The sequence below is a fragment of the Gopherus flavomarginatus genome, chromosome 7 (genome assembly GCF_025201925.1).
Source record: "Gopherus flavomarginatus isolate rGopFla2 chromosome 7, rGopFla2.mat.asm, whole genome shotgun sequence".
Classification (NCBI taxonomy): domain Eukaryota; kingdom Metazoa; phylum Chordata; order Testudines; family Testudinidae; genus Gopherus; species Gopherus flavomarginatus.
In genome coordinates, this window is record NC_066623.1 from 58142821 (window position 1) to 58162779 (window position 19959).

General features: G+C 43.6%; 1 protein-coding gene across 1 annotated transcript in view; it reads left to right on the forward strand.

The window, feature by feature from the left end:
* LOC127055870 (myb/SANT-like DNA-binding domain-containing protein 2) overlaps positions 1 to 6355 on the forward strand; it is a 371855-nt gene extending 365500 nt beyond the window's left edge. Inside the window, exon 2 of the mRNA XM_050963405.1 lies at positions 6169 to 6355. Coding sequence (XP_050819362.1) covers positions 6169 to 6203 — 35 coding nt within the window. The 3' untranslated portion in view covers positions 6204 to 6355. The remainder of the gene's footprint in view (positions 1 to 6168) is intronic.
* Positions 6356 to 19959: the final 13604 nt, after the last annotated feature.

A 19959-nucleotide genomic window follows, 5' to 3' on the forward strand; every position in this document is an offset into this window, starting at 1 on the left:
ACTTTGTATCCTTTTACTGAGATGTTCTCATGAGTAGAGATGTTCTCATGAAAAATTGGATCCTTCTTCCTGCAAAGCCAGCCAGCTCTGCAATAGACTGAAATTTGAGGGGAAATCCTACATTTTTAGACAGGAAAGGTAGCTTTTGGTAAGAGTAGATTAAGTTTAGCCTTTTATAAATTTCTTTTATTTTGTAAACATTTGTTGCCATCACTCTGTCTTGTTTCAAATTGAATCTCTATTCTTTCTTAAATAAACCTTCCTTTGTTTTATTACAAATGCTGTGTGTTATACAAGAGCAATGCTTTAAAGTAAAACTAGTAAACTGGGGTACACTGCTCCCTTGGGGCCAGAGAATCTGAGATTCCTGAGAGTAGCCAGTGTCAGGGGCTGGATATCACAGGGAAACAATTCCAAGGGACTTGGGGGCTAGGGTGCATTTATTGTTAACCTGCAAGGCAAAGGCAGGACTGGCATAGCTAAGAGAAGTATGTTTGAGTGGCTGAAAGCCTGGTGTTATTAGGGAGCTGGCACCCAGGTAGGCACAGGCAAGACTCCCTTGCTGTAGAGGTTGGTGGGGGGGTAACAAAGTGACTTAGGAGTCTGGGTACTCCAAGGAACATCACTATCTGAGCCGTCCTGAATAGCCCATGGGTGGTACTTTTCAGCTTCATTGGCTACTTCTGGCTTCATTGGCTATATGACTGTAGTTAGTGAGCCCGTCATAAATTCATTATACTGCAAGGACAGGGTATAGTATTGACACGCATGTGTGTTACATTCCGTGGACTCGGCTTTCAAATGTGAGCCTATAAATATGTCATCCAAACTGGTATTTAGATACATAAGATAAACATAGTAGTTTGAAATAATATTGAATACTCTAATATATTTTATTCACTTTTCTATTAGTGAAATATATTAATGAGGGGCCAAATCCTGAGGTAAATACTGAGATAACATTCCTACTGAGTTCAGACTGAGTAAATCCCATTTCACCTGAGTGGCAGCAGAAGCAATAGAAGTGATGTGGTACTACTCTGCAGGGTAGGATTCTGGGGATTGCACAAAAGCTGCAGTCACAGCCTGACTCCATCCACAAAGACCTCTCTGTGCAGTACACAGGGGCTGTGTTGGGGAGGGGCAGGGCCAGAAGACATAATCCCTTTTTTCTCTCCCATTGAACACGACTACACTATCCAGGGTGCTGCAGTGGCATAGCTACAGCTCCATAGCTATACCACTGTAATCCTGTGGTGTAGATGCAGACTATGACGACAGAAGAGGGTTTTTTTTTTCATTGCTTTAGGAATACTATCTCCCCAAGTGACAGTAGTTAGGTCAACTGAAGCATTTTTCCATTGACATAGCTACTGCAACTCTGGGGGTTATGTTGGTATAGCTGTGGCACTCAGGGATGTAGATTTTTCACATCCCTAAGTCCCATAGCTATGTCAACCTATGTTTTAAGTGTTGACCAGGCCACAGTGGGACATGGAGGACTGTGAAGGCTATTTCAGCTAATGGATTGAAATGGTCTCCGTAGGGTGGCTTCATAGTATTTTGCATGCTGAGGTAAATACTGAGATAACATTCCTACTGAGTTCAGACTGAGTAAATCCCACTTCACCTGAGTGGCAGCAGAAGCAATAGAAGTGATGTGGTACTACTACACTGGGAATCATGCTAGAGTATTTGAGTGCAGAATTTCATCATAAATACATCTGGCTCTAGCAGGATCTAGTGGTGGTATTTAGTGGATTGTCCCCAGCAAGTTCCTAACTGAGTGTGTAGTTTGGTTGTTTTCGTTCTGAATGGGCATTAATTAAACAGGACCTGTGAAGTAGCAGGGATTGGGTGGACTGATGCTCAGTTTGCCTGGATTCAGGAAAATCCCACCCCTTCCACATTTCTTCCATTTGAAACACTGTAGTTTCAAAGTTAATATGTTTGCTCTGGAGGATGTGAATTTGATGCCTTCCTTTCATCTGTGAGTAATGTTGCCATAATTCTTTACTCAGAGCATCATACAAATTGCTATTCCATATAAAACTAGCTTTATCTGGTTGTTACTGATAGGCTGAGAAATGGAACTGCTGTTATAAAATACTCTGAAAGACAGAATTTATAAGACAGATTTTGCATGAGAAGAAAAAAAATCAAGGAATCGTTTTCATTTGGTTCTGATACCATTTTCATATCTAAATTGACAAATGTGATATAGTTCAATAACAAAAGAGATTGATGCAAGAAACCAGGCTTTCTACACTTCTACACTTTTATGGTGGAAAATGTTATTAAAAATAAAATGAATATGGGAATTTGGAATTAGGTGAGAGCTAGAGAACAAGAGAATGAATTAGGTGAGTAGGGTTGGAAGCTTTTTCAGATGGGAAATGAGAACAGCTCAGATAAACATGCAGCACATATTGATTTAAAAAGTATGTCAGGCTTTACATATGTGTTAAACTGTTTAGCTAGAAATGAGGCATTGCATCTACTTAGCATCTAAAAACCATGAAAAATATTACAAATCTGACACTAAGAAATGGAAATGTGACAAAACCTACAGTACTTAGGGAGAAGAACAAAGAAAGAGATGGGTTTCATGGATCAGATTTTGGTTCATCTAATCCAATATCCTGCTTCTAGGAGTGTCCCATGAGCTGATGCTTTGGAAACTCTCACAAAAGAATAATGTACCCAACTTATTGTTCCATCAGTACTTAGGAAGGGAGTGAGGTGATATGATCTTTCTGACTCCCATAGGTTATCAGTTTACGCCTTGCCACATGAGTTGGTTATCTCAGCATTCATGAGGTCAGATGTAATGAGCTATATGATTATTAGCCCAGTAACAGTGTTTGAAGTGATTTAAAATGCCTTCAGTCTGACATCAATCAGTTCACAAAGTTAATTTTGGTCACTGCAAGTTATTTTCCGCTTGACTATTTGGACAAGCAAAACCCCACTTTAAAAATATTCCCAATTTTTAAAATAATTTGACAACTGTTTTGTGCCAGATGTAGGTACCATATCATGGAAAGAAGACTGATCAGTAGCAAAGTATGGTATATAAAATATATTTTCGCATCCTCATTTTCAAACAAATATTGCTGAGATAGAAAAGGTCCAGAAGGAGGCAATAGACATCCCAAAGAGGTATACCAAGTTAATTATGTGGAAAGCCTGCAGGATAAACATGGCTAAAGAACAGATATGATCAAAGTTTTCAAAGTGCTAAAGAGGATATGGTAGGTTGATGTAGATAATCTCCTCAAAGTAATGATTAACCCCAGGACAAGGACACAGACTAATAAGGAAATAGCACCATTTTGATCTACAGTAGTTCTGATCATTCAGACTCTCCCATATCACTAGATAATCAGAACTCCTTAGAGCATCAGCTTTTTTTTTTTAAATAGATATTGGATGCGTGTCTCTCTCTCATACATGCAATATTTATCCTTGAACCAGTCAGCAAATATGAGGGTTAAGGTGGACTGAAATTATTATTAGGAACCTATCCTTGCAACAAAGCCCGATGCCAAGTCGGTCCACATATCTATTCAAGTGACACCATCATAGGACCTAATCACATCAGCCACTCCATCAGGGGCTCATTCACCTGCATATCTACCAGTGTGATATATGCCATCATGTTCCAGCAATGCCCCTCTGCCATGTACATTGGCCAAACTGGACAGTCTCTACGCAAAAGAATAAATGGACACAAATCTGGCATCGGGAATCATAACATTCAAAAACCAGTAGCAGAACACTTCAACCTCTCTGGTCACTAAGTAACAGACGTAAAGGTGGCAATTTTGCACAGAAAAACTTCAAAAACAGAATCCAAGGAGAAACTGCTGAAATGGAATTAATTTTCAAACTAGATAACATTAACTTGGGCTTGAATAGAGACTGGGAGTGGCTGGGTCATTATACAAATTGCATCTATTTCACCATGTTAAGTATCCTCACACCTTCTTGTCACCTGTCTGAAATGGGCCATCTTGATTATCACTACAAACGTTTTTTTCTCCTGCTGATACTAGCTCATCTTAATTAATTACCCTCTTAGAGTTGGTATGGTAACGTCCACCTTTTAATGTTCTCTGTATGTGTATATGTATATTATTACTGTATGTTCCATTCTATGAAGTGGGCTGTAGCCCATGAAAGCTTATGCTCAAATAAATTTGTTAGTCTCTAAGGCCTGGTCTGCACTACGCGTTTAAACCGATTTTAGCAGCGTTAAACCGATTTAACGCCGCACCCGTCCACACTACGAGGCCCTTTATATCGATATAAAGGGCTCTTTACATCGGTTTCTGTACTCCTCCCCAACGAGAGGAGTAGTGCTAAAATCGATATTACCATATCGGATTAGGGTTAGTGTGGCTGCAAATCGACGGTATTGGCCTCAGGGCGGTATCCCACAGTGCACCACTGTGACCGCTCTGGACAGCATCTGAACTCGGATGCACTGGCCAGGTATACAGGAAAAGCCCTGCGAACTTTTGAATTTCATTTCCTGTTTGGCCAGCGTGGAGCTGTGATCAGCACAAGTGACCACGCAGAGCTCATCAGCACAGGTAGCAATGCAGTCTCCTGAGAATCGAAAAAGAGCTCTAGCATGGACCGCTCGGGAGGTACTGGATCTGATCGCTATATGGGGAGAGGATTCATTGCTAACAGAACTCCTTTCCAAAAGACGAAATGAAAAATATTTGAAAAAATTTCCAAGGCTATGATGGCCAAAGGCCACACCAGGGACTCAGTGCAGTGCAGAGTGAAAGTTAAGGAGCTCAGACAAGCCTACTAGAAAACCAAAGAAGCAAACGGAAGGTCCAGGTCAGGGCCGAAAACATGCTGCTTCTACACTGAGCTGCATGCAATTTTAGGGGGCTGCGCCACCACTACCCTAACCCTGTCCATGGATTGCGAGGTGGGGGTTGTAATCTCAACCATGGCTGAGGATTCTGCAGAGGGGGAAGATGAGGAGGACGAGGAGGAAGAGGAGGACGACCTTGCAGCGCGCACACAGCACTCCATTAGCCCCAACAGCCAGGAGCTTTTTGTGACTCAGACAGAATTACCCTCCCAGCCCTCCCAAGCCACTAGCCTAGACAGTGAAGCCATGGAAGTGACCTCTGGTGAGTGTACCTTTGTAGATATAAAACATGGTTTAAAAGCAAGCGTTTTTTAATGATTGATTTGCCATAAGGGCTTGGGATGCATTCGCGGCCAGTAAAGTTACTGGAAAAGTTTGTTAACATGTCTGGGGATGGAGCGGAAATCCTCCAGGGATATCTCCATGAAGCACTCCTGGTGGTACTCCAAAAGCCTTTACAGAAGGTTTCTGGACAAGGCAGCCTTGTTCCATCCACCATGGTAGGACACTTTACCACACCATGCATGTAGCAAGTAATCGGGTATCATTGCATGACAAAGCATAGCTGTGTATGGTCCCGGTGATTGCTGGCATTCAAGAAACATCCATTCTTTATCTCGCTCTGTTATCATCAGCAGAGTGATATCGTTCATGGTAACCTGGTTGAAATTCAGGAATTTAATTAAGGGGACAGAGATGGCCATTTTCCTACTGGGCTGTTGCTTAAAAGAAATCCTTCCTTGCACGTAGCCAAGCGGAGGGAGGGGAGGAAGGATAGCGCTAAGATTTTTTGTGCTTAGCTAGCAGGAATTGTCCCAGCTACCAGCCACGCGGTGGGGGGCGGAAAGGGGGGTGATTAGCAGTGATTTCCACGATACCAGCCATGCGGTGGGGGGGGGGAGGGGTAAAGCAATCATCCTAGAGAATTGGATGTGGGGGATGGCTTCTGCTGCTGCATGTTAACAGGAAAGAAGCATCAGAGGACACTGTGTATATGAAGGCTGGAGAAGCCGAAAGACAATGGCTTACCATGGCCGCATGCAAGCTGAATTCTGATGCCCGGACCTGCGTCTGTGAGATCTGTAGCACCAGAGCCGCAGGCACTCAATATTAAGATGCAAAATGCGATCTTGTAGTGAAATCACATGTGCTATGTAAGGTGAATAGTGTTGTTCACTGTGAAAGAGTTTAACCATTGTTCTGTAAAAAGTATCTTTTTAAATACTTCTCTCCCTTTTTTCCCTCCCTCACGCAGCTGCACATTTTTCAAGCCTCCCTACTCCATCCCGAAGGCTATCTCAGATAAGGCGGAGGAAAAAGAAGACGCGAGACGAAATGTTCTCGGAAATCATGGAAGTAACCCGCAATGAAAGAACTCATCTGAATGAGTGGAAGGACGTGGTAGCAAAATACAGGAAAGATGCCAGTGAACGTGAGGACAGGAGGGACCAACGTGAGGATAGGAGGGACAGCCCCTGTGTAACCACCCTCACCACTCACCATGTTCCATATTTTCCTCACCCAGATGTGTAAGAACGCGTGGGGGAAGGCATCATGCACCCGCCCACTCCACCCCAGTGGACAGTCCAACCAAAGGCTGTCATTACATTGAAATGTATTTAATGGCCTTTTCCTTCCCTCCTATCCTCCTCCCAAACGACACCCGGGATACCTTGTCAGTTCTCTGCCTCTTTTTATAATTACTTTTTAATAATGAATACATGATTTTTAAACGATAGAGACTTTATTTCCTTAAGCAAGCTGTAATCGAAGGGGGAGGGTGGGTTGCTTACAGGGAAGGAGTCAATAAAGGGGGGGCATTCATGAAGGGGAAACAAACACAGCAGTTACACCGTACCCTGGCCCGTGATGAAACTCATTTTCAAAGCTTCTCTGATGCGCACCGCTTCCTGGTGTGCTCTTCTAATCGCCCTGGTGCCTGGCTGCGCGTAATCAGCAGCCAGGTGATTTGCCTCAGCCTCCCACCCCACCATAAAAGTCTCCCCCTTACTCTCACAGAGATTGTGGAGCACGCAGCAAGCAGCAATAACAAAGGGGACAATGGTTTGGCTGAGGTCTGAGCGAGTCAGTAATGTGCGCCAGCGCGCCTTTAAATGGCCAAATGCACATTCTACCACCATCCTGCACTTGCTCAGCCTGTAGTTGAACAGCTCCTGACCATTGTCCAGGCTGCCTGTGTATGGCTTCATGAGCCATGGCATCAAGGGGTAGGCTGGGTCCCCCAAGATAACTATAGGCATTTCAACATCCCAAACTGTTATTTTCTGGTCTGGGAAGTAATTCCCTTGCTGCAGCAGTTTAAACAGAGCAGTGCTTCTGAAGACGAGAGCGTCATGAACCCTTCCTGGCCATCCCACATGGATGTTGGTGAAACGTCCCTTGTGATCCACCAGTGCTTGCAGCACCATTGAAAAGTACCCCTTGCGGTTTATGTACTGGGTGCCCTGGTGCTCCGGTGCCAAGATAGGGATATGGGTTCCATCTATCGCCCCACCACAGTTAGGGAATCCCATTGCAGCAAAGCCATCCACTATGACCTGCACGTTTCCCAGAGTCACAACCTTTCGTAGCAGCAGCTTAATGATTGCTTTGGCCACTTGCATCACAGCAGCCCCCACAGTAGATTTTCCCACTCCAAATTGATTCCCGACTGACCGGTAGCTATCTGGCGTTGCAAGCTTCCAGAGGGCTATTGCCACTCGCTTCTCAACTGTGAGGGCTGCTCTCATCTTGGTATTATAGTGTTTCAGGGCAGGGGAAAGCAAGTCACAAAGTTCCATGGAAGTGCCCTTACGCATGCAAAAGTTTCGCAGCCACTGGGAATTGTCCCATACCTGCAAAACTATGCGGTCCCACCAGTCTGTGCTTGTTTCTCGGGCCCAAAATCGGCGTTCAATGGCAGGATCTCCAAAGTGCAGGGGCCTGCGGTTTGAGATAATTCTGTGTCCATGTCCTCATCACTCTCGTCGCCGTGCTGCTGTAGCCGCCGCCTCCTCCTCGCCTGGCTTTGCAGGTCCCGGTTCAGCATAGACTGCACGAGAATGCGCGAGGTGTTTACAACGTCCACTATTGCGGTATTGATCTTAGCACGGTCCATGCTTGCTGTGCTATGGCATTTGCACAGTTCACCCAGGAAAAAAGGCGCGAAATGGTTGTCTGCTGCTTTCACGAAGGGAGGAGTGAGGCTGTACCTAGAACCACCCGTGTCATAAACAGATAGCTAAGGGTTAATGTCTCTTTCACCTGAAGCACCTGACCAGAGGACCAATCAGGAAACAGGATTTTTTCAACTCTGGGTGGAGGGTTTTTTGTGTGTGAATCTTTTGTTCTGGGTCTTCTGCCGGAATCTCTCTCAGCTATGAGAAGGATTTCTATTTCCTGCTTTCTAATCTTCTGTTTACAAGTTGTGAGTACAAATATAGTAAGACAGTAAGGTTTCTATTGTTTTCTTTGTATTTACATGGATATAGTTGCTGGAGTGCTTTGAATTGTATTCTTTTTGAATAAGGCTGTTTATTCATATTTCTTTTAAGCAATTGACCCTGTATTTGTCACCTTAATACAGAGAGACCATTTGTATGTATTTTTCTTTCTTTTTTATATAAAGCTTTCTTTTAAGACCTGTTGGAGTTTTTCTTTAGTGAGGAACTCCAGGGAATTGAGTCTGCAGCTCACCAGGGAATTGGTGGGAGGAAGAAGTCAGAGGGAAATCTGTGTGTGTTAGATTTACTAGCCTGACTTTGCATTCCCTCTGGGTGAAGAGGGAAGTGCTTTTGTTTCCAGGACTGGAATTAGAGAGGGTGGACTCCCTCTGCTTAGATTCACGGAGGTTGCTTCTGTGTCTCTCTCCAGGAGCACCTGGAGGGGGAGGGGGAAGGGAAAAGGTTTATTTCCCTTTGCTGTGAGACTCAAGGGATTTGGGTCTTGGGGTCCCCAGGGAAGGTTTTTGGGGGGACTAGAGTGCCCCAAAACACTCTAATTTTTTGGGTGGTGGCAGCAGTACCAGGTCCAAGCTGGTAACTAAGCTTGGAGGTTTTCATGCTAACCCCTATATTTTGGACACTAAGGTCCAAATCTGGGACTAAGTTATGAGAACCCGCAACAATGATTTTTGCCCCAACGGGCACTGGGATCTCAATCCAGAATTCCAAGGGGTGGGGGAGACTGCGGGAACTATGGGATAGCTACAGGATAGCTACCCACCATGCAACGCTCTAGAAATCGACGCTAGCCTTGGACAATGGATGCACACCGTCGAATTAATGTGCTTAGTGTGGCCGCGTGCACTCGACTTTATACAATCTGTTTATAAAACCAGTTTATGTAAAATCGGAATAATCCATAGTGTAGACGTACCCTAAGGTGCCACAAGTACTCCTGTTCTTTTTGCGGATACAGACTAACACGGCTGCTACTCTGAAACCTGAAATTATTTTGATTACCACTGGATGGGGCTAGAGTCATTTTTGGTTAGCAGCTGCTGAACTCACTTCAGTAACTTCTTTTTAAGAGGGAAAATTGTAACTCAGAGCTGTTTGGAGATGAATAAGCAGAGCTCATTATATCAATGATCTAATTCTGTTCACATATTGCATGTGTGGTTTTTCTTTGTCTCCAACAATATGCAGCTGCTGAGACCTAAATTAATGCTTGGGAGATGGGGGCGGAGGGGGGAATGTAGCTTAAACAGAGCTTTATTTTATCTTGTTTTCTTGAAATACCTGTTTTACATCAGCCAAGGGCTAAATATGGGACCGTGACCTGAAATGAGTGACAGAAAAATAAGAGAGAAAGAAACATATATTTATGTGGAATTCATATCTTTACAATATACAACATCTCACTGTTTCCTGATTCAGCTTTTCTGCTCTATATGATTTAAGAGTGAAAACAAAGGAAGATAAGTGTGAGTTCGAGTCTCAGACAAGACAGCAAATGTTAATACTTCGTAATGTGGTACAGTTGAGAGAGATGTAAGGCAAATAGATTTTTGTTTTGGAAAGAAATTCCAAACAGATGGACAATATTTTTAATATTGTAAATATGCTGAAATACAAAAATGATGGGTACAATTACAATTCCAGCATCCAACCTCCACCAGCTCCATGAGATACATGATATTAAAATTAGATAGTTATTACACTGATATTAATAACTTAAGAAACTAAATCACAGCATCTGGAAATTAGGCATCAACCCTGCAAGAATTCCATGGGACAAAAACTTGGTCAAATAGAGCTATATTTTTCTCATTTTAGGGAGAGGAATTACATACTTTTAGCAACAAGAGAATGCTTTCTTTTGTCTTGCTAAGTCACACACATAGATTTAACAGATGAGCTTTATTGCACATGATTGCCTAAGACCTGACAGATCACTGAAAAGGGACCACTGGTCTGTGAGGAGCTACATTAGAAGTATACCTGCATTTGTGTGGAGACTAACTTTCATTTTGTCTTTTTGGTAAAAGATTAGCATAATTCTGTGGGGTGCTGCTGCAGCATGGATTTGAGATACAAATTTGTCTTTGTTTCTGGTCCTAATCTTTCTGTGAAAACAAGTTTGGATTCACCCTAAAACAAATTATTTTAAAATTACTTAATTTGGCTGCTGCACTGAAGAAAACACGTTTTTCATTAATACCTTTTTTCCATGAGAGACACAAGGGCATGTTGGCCTTAAAGGAAGTTTGTGTTGATAAAATATCAAATAGGCTTAAACAGATTTAACTGTAGATAGGTTTCTGTTTGAATGCTGTGCTCCTTTTGCTTCCCATTATAATGTAATCTTTACTTTATTATTGGAATGTTTACCAAGTTCTGTTTTGATTCTCTCTGCTTCCTTTAAAATATGTTGATCATGGGTCTATAAAGTCTGTTTTGACTTTATTATTGTTTATATTTAACAATACTGGTAGCCAACCAGGGAGTTACGGTTGTCACTGCATGGCATAATCATTTGGGATTTTTCAGTACTAGAGATCATAGAAGTCAGGACTTCCTGTTCCAAAAAGCACAGACCCTACCATTTCAGCCAAAGAAGGATCTCTTTTAAAATATGGCCTATAGCAGAAGTTCTCAACTGGGGTTCCACAGCCCCCCAGGAGGCCAGAAGCTCTTTCAGGGCAGCTGCAGGGCCCTGCAGCTGAAGACTGGAGCCCTGAGCCCTGGTGCCCCCTGTGGAGCTAAAGCCTGGCACTGTGGGGTAAAATCTGGAGTCCTGAGCCCCAGTACCTATGGCTGAAGCCCTGAGCCCTGTACCCCATGTGGGGTTAAAGCTGGAAGCTGCGGAGCTGAAACCCACAACCCCAAACTCTGTCGCCTCCCACGGGGCTAAAGCCGGGAGCCCCAGTGACTCTCATAAGGCTGAAGCCAGGAGCAGAGCCACAGGGATAAAGCCTTGAGTTCCAGTGCCCCCCATAGGGCGAAAGACCCAAGCCCTGGTGCTCCCTGGAAGGCTAAAGCCGTGAGCACAGGGGGCATTACTCCCCCCCACAAACTGAAGTGTCTTACCCAGAGTGGGGCAGTCCCAGGGTCAACTCCACACCATCTCCCCACCTCCTTCTCTTCTCCAGCCCCTCAGAGGCCCCACCTCCTGACCAGGTCAGAGGTAGGGTTGTCAGGTGTCCGTTTTTTGACCGGAATGCCCGGTCAAAAAGGGATCCTGGTGGTTCTGGTCAGCACTGCTGACCGGGCCAGCAAAAGTCTGGTTGGTGGTAGAGCGGGGCTAAGGCATGCTTCTTGCCTGCCCTGGCTACATGTAGCTCCTGGAAGCAGCTGGCATGGCCGACTCCTAGGTACAGGGGAGGCCACGGGGGTTCTGCGTGCTGCCTCTGCCCCAAGCACTAGCTCCACAGCTTCTATTGGCCTAGGGGCATGGGCAGCACACACAGCCCCCTGGCCCCTCTTTCTAGGAGCCGGACATACTGGCTGCTTCCAGGAGCCACGTGGAGACAGGGCATGCAGGGAGCCTGCCTTAGCCCTGCTGCATTGCTGACTGGGAACCACCTGAGGTAAGCGTTGCCCAGCTGAAGCCCACACCCCAACCTCCCTCCCACACCCCAACCCCCTACCCCAAGTTGGAACCTCCTCCCGCACCCTCTCTCCCAGAGCCTGCACCCATCACCCCCTGCCCGAACCTGGGCTCCCTCCCACACCCAAACTGCCTCATGGAGCCAGCACCCCCTCTTGCACTCCAGCCCCAAACCCCCTCCTGCATCCCAAACCCACGTGGTAAGGGGCAGGGCTGAGAGCTCCAGCGGGGCCTGAGTTTCCTCTGCTCAGCCTGGAGCTCTCAGCCCTGCCCCCTTACCACGCGGCTCTGAGTGAGGAGGAGCTCAGGGGCCCCACCGGAGCCTGCCTTAGCCCTGCAGAGGAAGGGAGCATGGTTGGAGGGCTGCTGCATTCCAGAAATCTCCTAGGGGGTGTTGCAGCTGCAGGTGCCTTAATTTGCTCTTTGGGACCAACAGCCCAAGAATCATGGAGCCACATATGTGGCTAACAGTTACTTTTCTATCCCACTCCCTGATTTCCACATGGTTGTTTCCAAGTATCCGACTTTGAGTATCTACAGGCCTGTTTTTCTACTTCTCTACTTTCTCGTCTCCATTTTTGCTGACACGTAGAGTACTGTCGTGCACAAGGACCAGCTGTTTGAGTATGAAGAGGAAAATTCTTAAAATTCTTCTTCATCATCAGGCCTGCTCATATGATCAATGCAAAGAGGAAGACTGAAGGGATAGCATGTTGGTCAAGAGTAAGTACGGTAGACTGAAACACAGCTGCTTGGTTTAAATTTAGATTTACTGACTTTGAAGTGTCCCTTTAACTTTAAGGAACACAAATAAATATCCACTTTAGTGGAACCAGAAGACTAATTGAGTCAGCTTTGTGATGACATATCAGCAAGACAGATCTATTGCTTATAGTCCAGGCAATATCTTTCTTTATTTTCTGGTGAACAATTACACATTTTCCTCAGCAGTTTTTCAGCATTCATTTTCAGAGCTCTGAATATTTGAGTCCCCTGTGCTTACCCCATCCTGGCTTTAGAATGAAGCTGATTAAGGGGAATGTGCTGCTCATGGCTGAACAGCGTGGGGAGCAAGAGTTCTTTGATGTGTGTGTTACACACATACACTACAATGCATACTCTGTATACACTCACGCATTATTTATATGTATTTGCTTGGTAACACATTTTGAAAGGAATCTATTAGTAAATATTTATTTAAATCTAAAACTAGAAGTCCTACACTAGAAATTAGGCAATAAAATAAACAGTATATACATTCTGACTGATACAAGTTTTTCTTTAAAATGCATGACAAAATCAGAAGTAAGCATAACCACGCCCATTTAAGTACAATAATTCTCTTGGTCTAGGCAGATGGTTTTAGATGCAGGGGATAATGAGACTGCTGGATAGAGCAATATAGAGCGGAGCGTGCAAAATGCTGCTAATATGCCTAGTCATCAAATCCTGTGAGTTCCACAGTTCCAACAGTATTATAGTTCTTATTGGAAACTTCTTGAGGCACATCAAGCTGAATTGAAGGGAACACTCTCATAAAAAAAGCATTTCAACATGCTGCTTCTTTTGTAATGCTAAATGTGAGCCAAAAAACAGTGACTATTTGACAGCTCATTGAATCAAAGAGAAAGATTAAGTGATTGATTCCATTTTAATGAAACAGTTTATATCTAATTTTGAGATATTGTCCCATTTCATTATTTTGAGGCATCTCATCCTCCTCAAATAATGCTAAGAGGATTTATGTGTTGAACTTTCATTAGTGTTAATGGCCTGGTTTTCAGTGTTATGGTTTTCAGTGCCACACTTCCTCTGGCTCTTCCTGGTACACTTGTAATGTGGGCCTGGTACTTGTAAAATTGAGAAGTAGCCTGAGACTGCCAACTCAGCTCATATGATGTTAGAGGAGCATGGGGGCTTAAATCTGTGAATGGCGGGCAGGATGCTTGTCCTTGGATTCCAAAAGCCAGTGACAAGTTAGTTACCTGTCAGGGGTCATACTAGCTAGGACTAGCTACTGACCTGCTTCCCTACTAACTTCACTGCTAGGCAACTAATAGGTCCAGATGCACTGCCCTGGGACTGCCTGATTAATTGCAGCACCTGATTGGCTGCAGGGCCAGCAGCCTGGTTTATAAACCCAGCAGCAAGAACAGTGAACTGGTTGCTTAATGTACTCCTTGTCTGCTGCTGTTCTTGGCCCACCCCCTGCTGTCTGTAGCCCTTCCCCAGTTCCAGCTTGCTCCTGTTCCTACCCCACCTTTGTTGTGGCTTTGGACTCCTGACGCCCACCCTCAGCTATGCCTTCTGACTGTGACTCCAGTTTACCTTTTAGCTTAGGTGTTGGCTTCTGACTCCTGGCTTCAACACTTGCTCTTGTTCAGGACCAGCCCTGTCTGAGTTCCATTCTAACTAGTAGGCCAGACTCTTGCTCCATTCATTAAACCACACTGCCAACTGGAAGTTATAAACTACCTGCTGAAATTTCTGGCAATATGATGTTCATGCTACTCTGACCCTGAGCTTCTACCTAGAAGAAAATCCAGTGTAAATCTGTTGCTGTTAGTACAGCTAATACACTGGGAAATACTTGTAGGCTGGGTTTTCTTTTTTTTTGAGCACCCTCTGGTATTTTGGAAAGTCGGTGCCTGTGTAAGGCCTGGTCTACGTGGCATAGCTACATTGCTCAGGGATATGACTGATCTAGCTCCTGGTGTAGGCAGCACCTAGCTACAGTCTCTCAGGAAGGTGGATTATCTACAATATTAGGAGAACCTCTCCTGTCCAGTGCAGGTAGTGTTTAAACTGAAGTACTACAGTGGCATGGCTGCAGCTATGCTGCTGCACCGTTTCAAGTGTACACAAGCCCTTAGCACCTACAGTGAAGCGCTACTGCTGTGCAGCTGTAGCACTGCAACTGTCCCACTGTAGCATTTCTATTGTAGACACAGCCTAAGAGCTTAGTGAGTTAGGCTCCCAAATCCAATTAAGATCCAAAGGAAGTTCTCTGCCTATCTCCTTTGACAATCCTAGCTTAGATTCTTTCCTCACCTGAGCAGAAAGGAGGGAAGGGGTGGATGGACCCCCACTTTCATAAGTCTCTGCTAGCTCTTCTTTGTGTATACAGCATACCTGGATATTGGAGGATGGGGAATGAGGAGGGAGAGTTTGGGAGCAGCAACTCTGTTTACTATCTGGAAAAATGCTAGATTGCAATGGGTTCATGGTAAGCTACACAGCAACTAATACTGCTCCATGCAGCATGCCCTGCACCTCCATGGCTTTTACAGTACCTCCTTTCTGTGTGTGTGGGATGGGGAATTAGTTCATAGCTATGTGGGAGGGAGCCAATGACAGCATGGTTTCTCAGTGAGCAGCATTACTAGGTAAGGGAACTGGGAGGAGACAGGGAAAGGGTGACACGCTATGGGAATGATGCAGGATACAAACAGCTAGTGCCTGATTTCCCCCACAGAGCTCAAGGAGCTAAGGAGTTTGAAGGTCCTGTCCCTTCCAAAGCCTCTGCAGACCCTTTCATCCGAACAGAAGAATCATCAGTAGCTCAATAAAGTGAACTTCAGAATGTTTTTTTCCAGCTTACGGATTTTTCCATGGGAGCAGGAGGATATAGACTAACAGTGGAAAACGGAAAAAGGGATTTATTAAATATTCCCATATTAAAAACTGTGGTGTTGTTGAGATTTGCTTGTTGAAAGACCTACTCTATAAAAGTGGGGGATCGGCTACATCTGGAGCACTATCCACCCTTCTTGGGGACTCAAGGAAGGCTTTCTGTGGGTTTAGGAACTGCACAGAAGAAGGAATAGTAACTGGGCAGGAAAGTGATGGGGAGTGGGTAGAGTAGGTCAAGGTCTAACAGAGCCCCTGGCCCCTTTTCCAAGGCTCCACTCTGCATAGAGAAAACCTCTGGGATAGCAGCAGACTTAGCCCTCTTCCATTCAAATACTGACCGGTCTCATAACACAAGAACTAGGGACCACCAAATGAAATTAATAGGCAGCAGGTTTAAAACAAACAAAAGGAAGTATTTTCTCACACAACGCACATTCAACGTGTGGAACGCCTTGCCAGAGGATGTTGTGAAGGCCAAGACTATAACAGGATTCAAAAAAGAACTAGATAAATTCATGGAGGATAAGTTCATCAATGGCTGTTAGCCAGGATGGGCAGGGATGGTGTCCCTAGCCTCTGTTTGCCAGAAGCTGGAAAGGGGGCAACAGGGGATGGATCAATTGATGACTACCTTTTCTGTTCATTCACTGTGGTGCACCTGGCATTGGCCACTGTCAGAAGACAGGATACTGGGCTAGATGGACCCTTGGTCTGACCCAGTATGGCCATTCTTATGTTCTATCACTTCTCAGTTTAGGAGATCTGCAGTATCTCAGCACTTGAAGATACAGAGTCATGGCATGTAAAATTGCTGGGGTCCAGATAACCCCTTCCCATGGAAAGAAGGAAATCTCAGTGACTAAATTCCCCAAATCATCTCATGTGAGGTCAGGGTTTGCCCCACTGACACAAAAGACAGAGCCTCACTTAAAACAGGCATGTTCCATGGGATCTGTGGAAGGCCAGGGCATCTGCACTAACTTTGGCTCCCACGGGCAGGTCCCTCTGCTGGTTCCCTGGCAGAATGGGCTTTCCCTGCATTCCTAGATGGTGGTTATGCAGAGGGGATAGTACAGTATTTTTTTTCCCCTTGGTAATGTCCATGGTCTGGAGAGCAGATAATGTGTGTGGATGTAGGGGGTACAAGTTGGCCCTGTGTATTTTCTTAAATAGCTGTATATTTTTGCATCGCTAGTGGTGCTTCTCTCTGTAATTTTTCAAGTGCAAGGCAGAGGGAGGAGTTAGAAGCTTTTCTGAGACTTCTCTTGGGGCTGTTTTGCATGTTGTTATTTTGTAATGTTGGCATTTTTATTCACATGATACTGATGGGTCAGTAGCCTGTCTGAGTAAGTCTTGTTGTCCTCATTGCATTCTGCTGCTGTTGACAAATAAGTACTATAATACTTCTCATGTTGGATTACTTAATATTTACCGATCTATTCAAAGCCTTCTGTCTCTTAAAGCATTCATACAAATGTCTGCATTTTTACGTGGATTTTCTCAGCATTGATTTAAATAACAAGTCTTCAATTGTCTAAAACAATGGAAAGAAGCCATTGGGGAAAACAGATGAATTCAGAATGGAAATATCTTGAAGGAAAATGCCTATGTGAATTCAAGTCATAAGGATTGAATCCAAATGGTATTAGAGGAGACTGGGATACAAAGAAAAACAAAGGGTCTTTTTGGCTGCCTTAAAGCCATTTAAGAACAATCTGAGAAAGCATACATACATGAATGAATGTTACATAAGGAAACTTGTTTCTGGGTCTATCTTTCAGTTACACATTGGATTAAAGCTACTGCATGTATGATGCCCCAAAGCAATACTGGTATAGAAAGTATTTTTTAAATTATTACAAACGGCTTGGAACAAAATAGAAAAAGTAGGACCTTCCATACCACAGCAAAGCAATGGTCCAGCTACACCAGTATCCTGCCTCTGACAACAGCCTATTCAGAAGGTAAAGCATTGCCATAATACACCCAAACAATTGTATAAAAATATATTAAGTAGAGAAGTTCCTTTTTAACTCTAGCCAGTTATCAGGTTATTAAGTGAAGTCTCAGAGTTGCTAGCTCTTGTAGTTATTATCCCTGTTATTGTGCAAATGCTGTTATCCATATATGTCTAATCCTTTTAAAACATCTTACTCAGAAAATTCTCATTTACTAAACTATTTTTGCTGCAGCAGGGAGTTCTGGGGTGTTACAGTGTATGGGTGGAGGGGGGAGGGAAAAAATTTCCTTTAAACTTTTTCTGTCTTTTCATTCACCAGGAGTTCCCTTTTTCTCATATTATGTGTTCAAGTCAGAAGCAGTGTTTCACTGGCTTCGCCTATGATGTATCATTCAATATTTTGTATATGTTTATCTCTTTGGGGCAGGAACTATCACTTTCCATATGTTTGTACAGGACTTAACATAATGGGACTCTGATCTGGTTGGGTTCTAGGTGCTACTGGATAATAATATAATTTATTATTATCGCTATTATTCCTTACTCTTTTTTAAATTTCTCCTTGTTTGGAAGCCTTCTCCTGTCCCCTTAAGCCTTAGATCCTTCTGGTTGCCCTTTTCTGATCCTCTTCTATTTCCTGCTCTGTCCTTTGAGGTAAGATAACCAAAACTCAAAACAGTATTTAAGGTAATGACATACCATTAATGGCATTGTAGTATTTTCTGTATTATCCTTTATGCCCTTCCTAATTATGGAGCACAAGTTGCCCCTCCATAATTAAAACTGTATTTGCATTTCAATTGTAAGCTTTATTTTTAGCCCCTCTTCTTAAATCACAAAAATATTCATGTCCTCTAAACTTCCTGTTGCAGTAAGCCTACCTGAGGTGCTGCTAAGTACAGCCCATATTCCAGACTGGTAAGCTCCTCACAGAAAGGGAGATTTTAATATTACCTTGTAAAATAACTTTCTGCAAAGCAAACTACAGCTCTGACAGCCCTACCCTTGTTTTAATGTATGCTACGATGGTGGTTTTATCTAGAAGCATGTTTCTGAGTTCTTAGTTTTGTTTTTTTTTAGGTTAGTGTTTGTTTCATTTCAGGTTAAGCCTCTTTATTCAGGCTGAGATAATGAGGCCTATTGTTAGTAATCAGCTAGGAGCTGAAGCAACCTGCAACAACTTAATGAAGAGCAGCAGTCCTTAGGAAACTCCAACTAGTATAGAATTCTGCAACACTAAGCTACTGTGAGCACATCAGGCTTGTCCTCTACTCTCTAGACAGGCTTCCCACAGAATATTGGGTCAAGTCCCAGCTCTTGGTCCTTATCTTCAAAGTGTTGAGTGGCCTCGCTCCAGCATATTTAAAAGACCACCTAAAGCTCTAGGATGAAGACTGTGGATGACAATTTTGCTTCTCAGGCACAGTGAAACTTTCTGCCATAAGGGTAAAGCTCATTTGGGCAGAAGATAGATACTTATTTGGGACTGGTTTGAGACTATGGAAAGAACTCTCATGGAAACTAAGGAGTGGGGAGGGATAGCTCAGTGGTTTGAGCATTGGCCTGCTTAAACCCAGGCTTGTGAGCTTAATCCTTGAAGGGGCCATTTAGGGATCAGACAGGGGGAATTAAAAAAGAATTGGGAATTGGACCTGCTTTGAGCAGGTGGTTGGACTAGATGACCTCCTGAGGTCCCTTCCAACCCTGACATTCTATGATTCTACAACTATCATACACTTTACCAACATCTGTCCAAGTGCAAGGCACACTTCTTATTTTTGTCACAGAATACAGTATACATTAAAAAAATATAACTAACAAATTACAGTGGTTCATACACAGTTCTTCCCTGGGTGTGTGAAAGAGAATGAGCATGACAGAGAATGAATCAGATAAGACAGATGTTAGTCAAGTTTCTTAACACACTATTGGATGGTCCTCAGATATTAAGGTGATAGGAGTGGTTTAAGAACCTATAAAAATAGAATAGCCTAGAATCTATAATTAGTGGACTCCTTTGTGAATGATTTTCCTGGTTCAAATCTAAAAGATAGAGCTAAAAATATATTGGAGATTTTCCTCATGTAACATTTCTCCTAGTTTTCAAATATGTGTCTTTTTCTAGTAGTAAATTGAATGGGATAAATCTGGCAGCTAGAAACTGGAGTCAAAGGAGGCAAACTTTCAGCATTTTGGAGGTATTAAATATTTATTGGTAATGTTTTTAACTTGATAGATTTTATTAGTACATATTTGTATAAAGCATTAATCAGAAACTTCTCCCCTAATAATCAGTGGCTATCATTGTATAAATAATGTTAAAGCACTGTTGTTCCATACCCTCACTATATATGGCCATATTCTCAGGGGAGGAGAGGGTGAGACGGACAAACAAGACCTAATGGAAACAATGTAA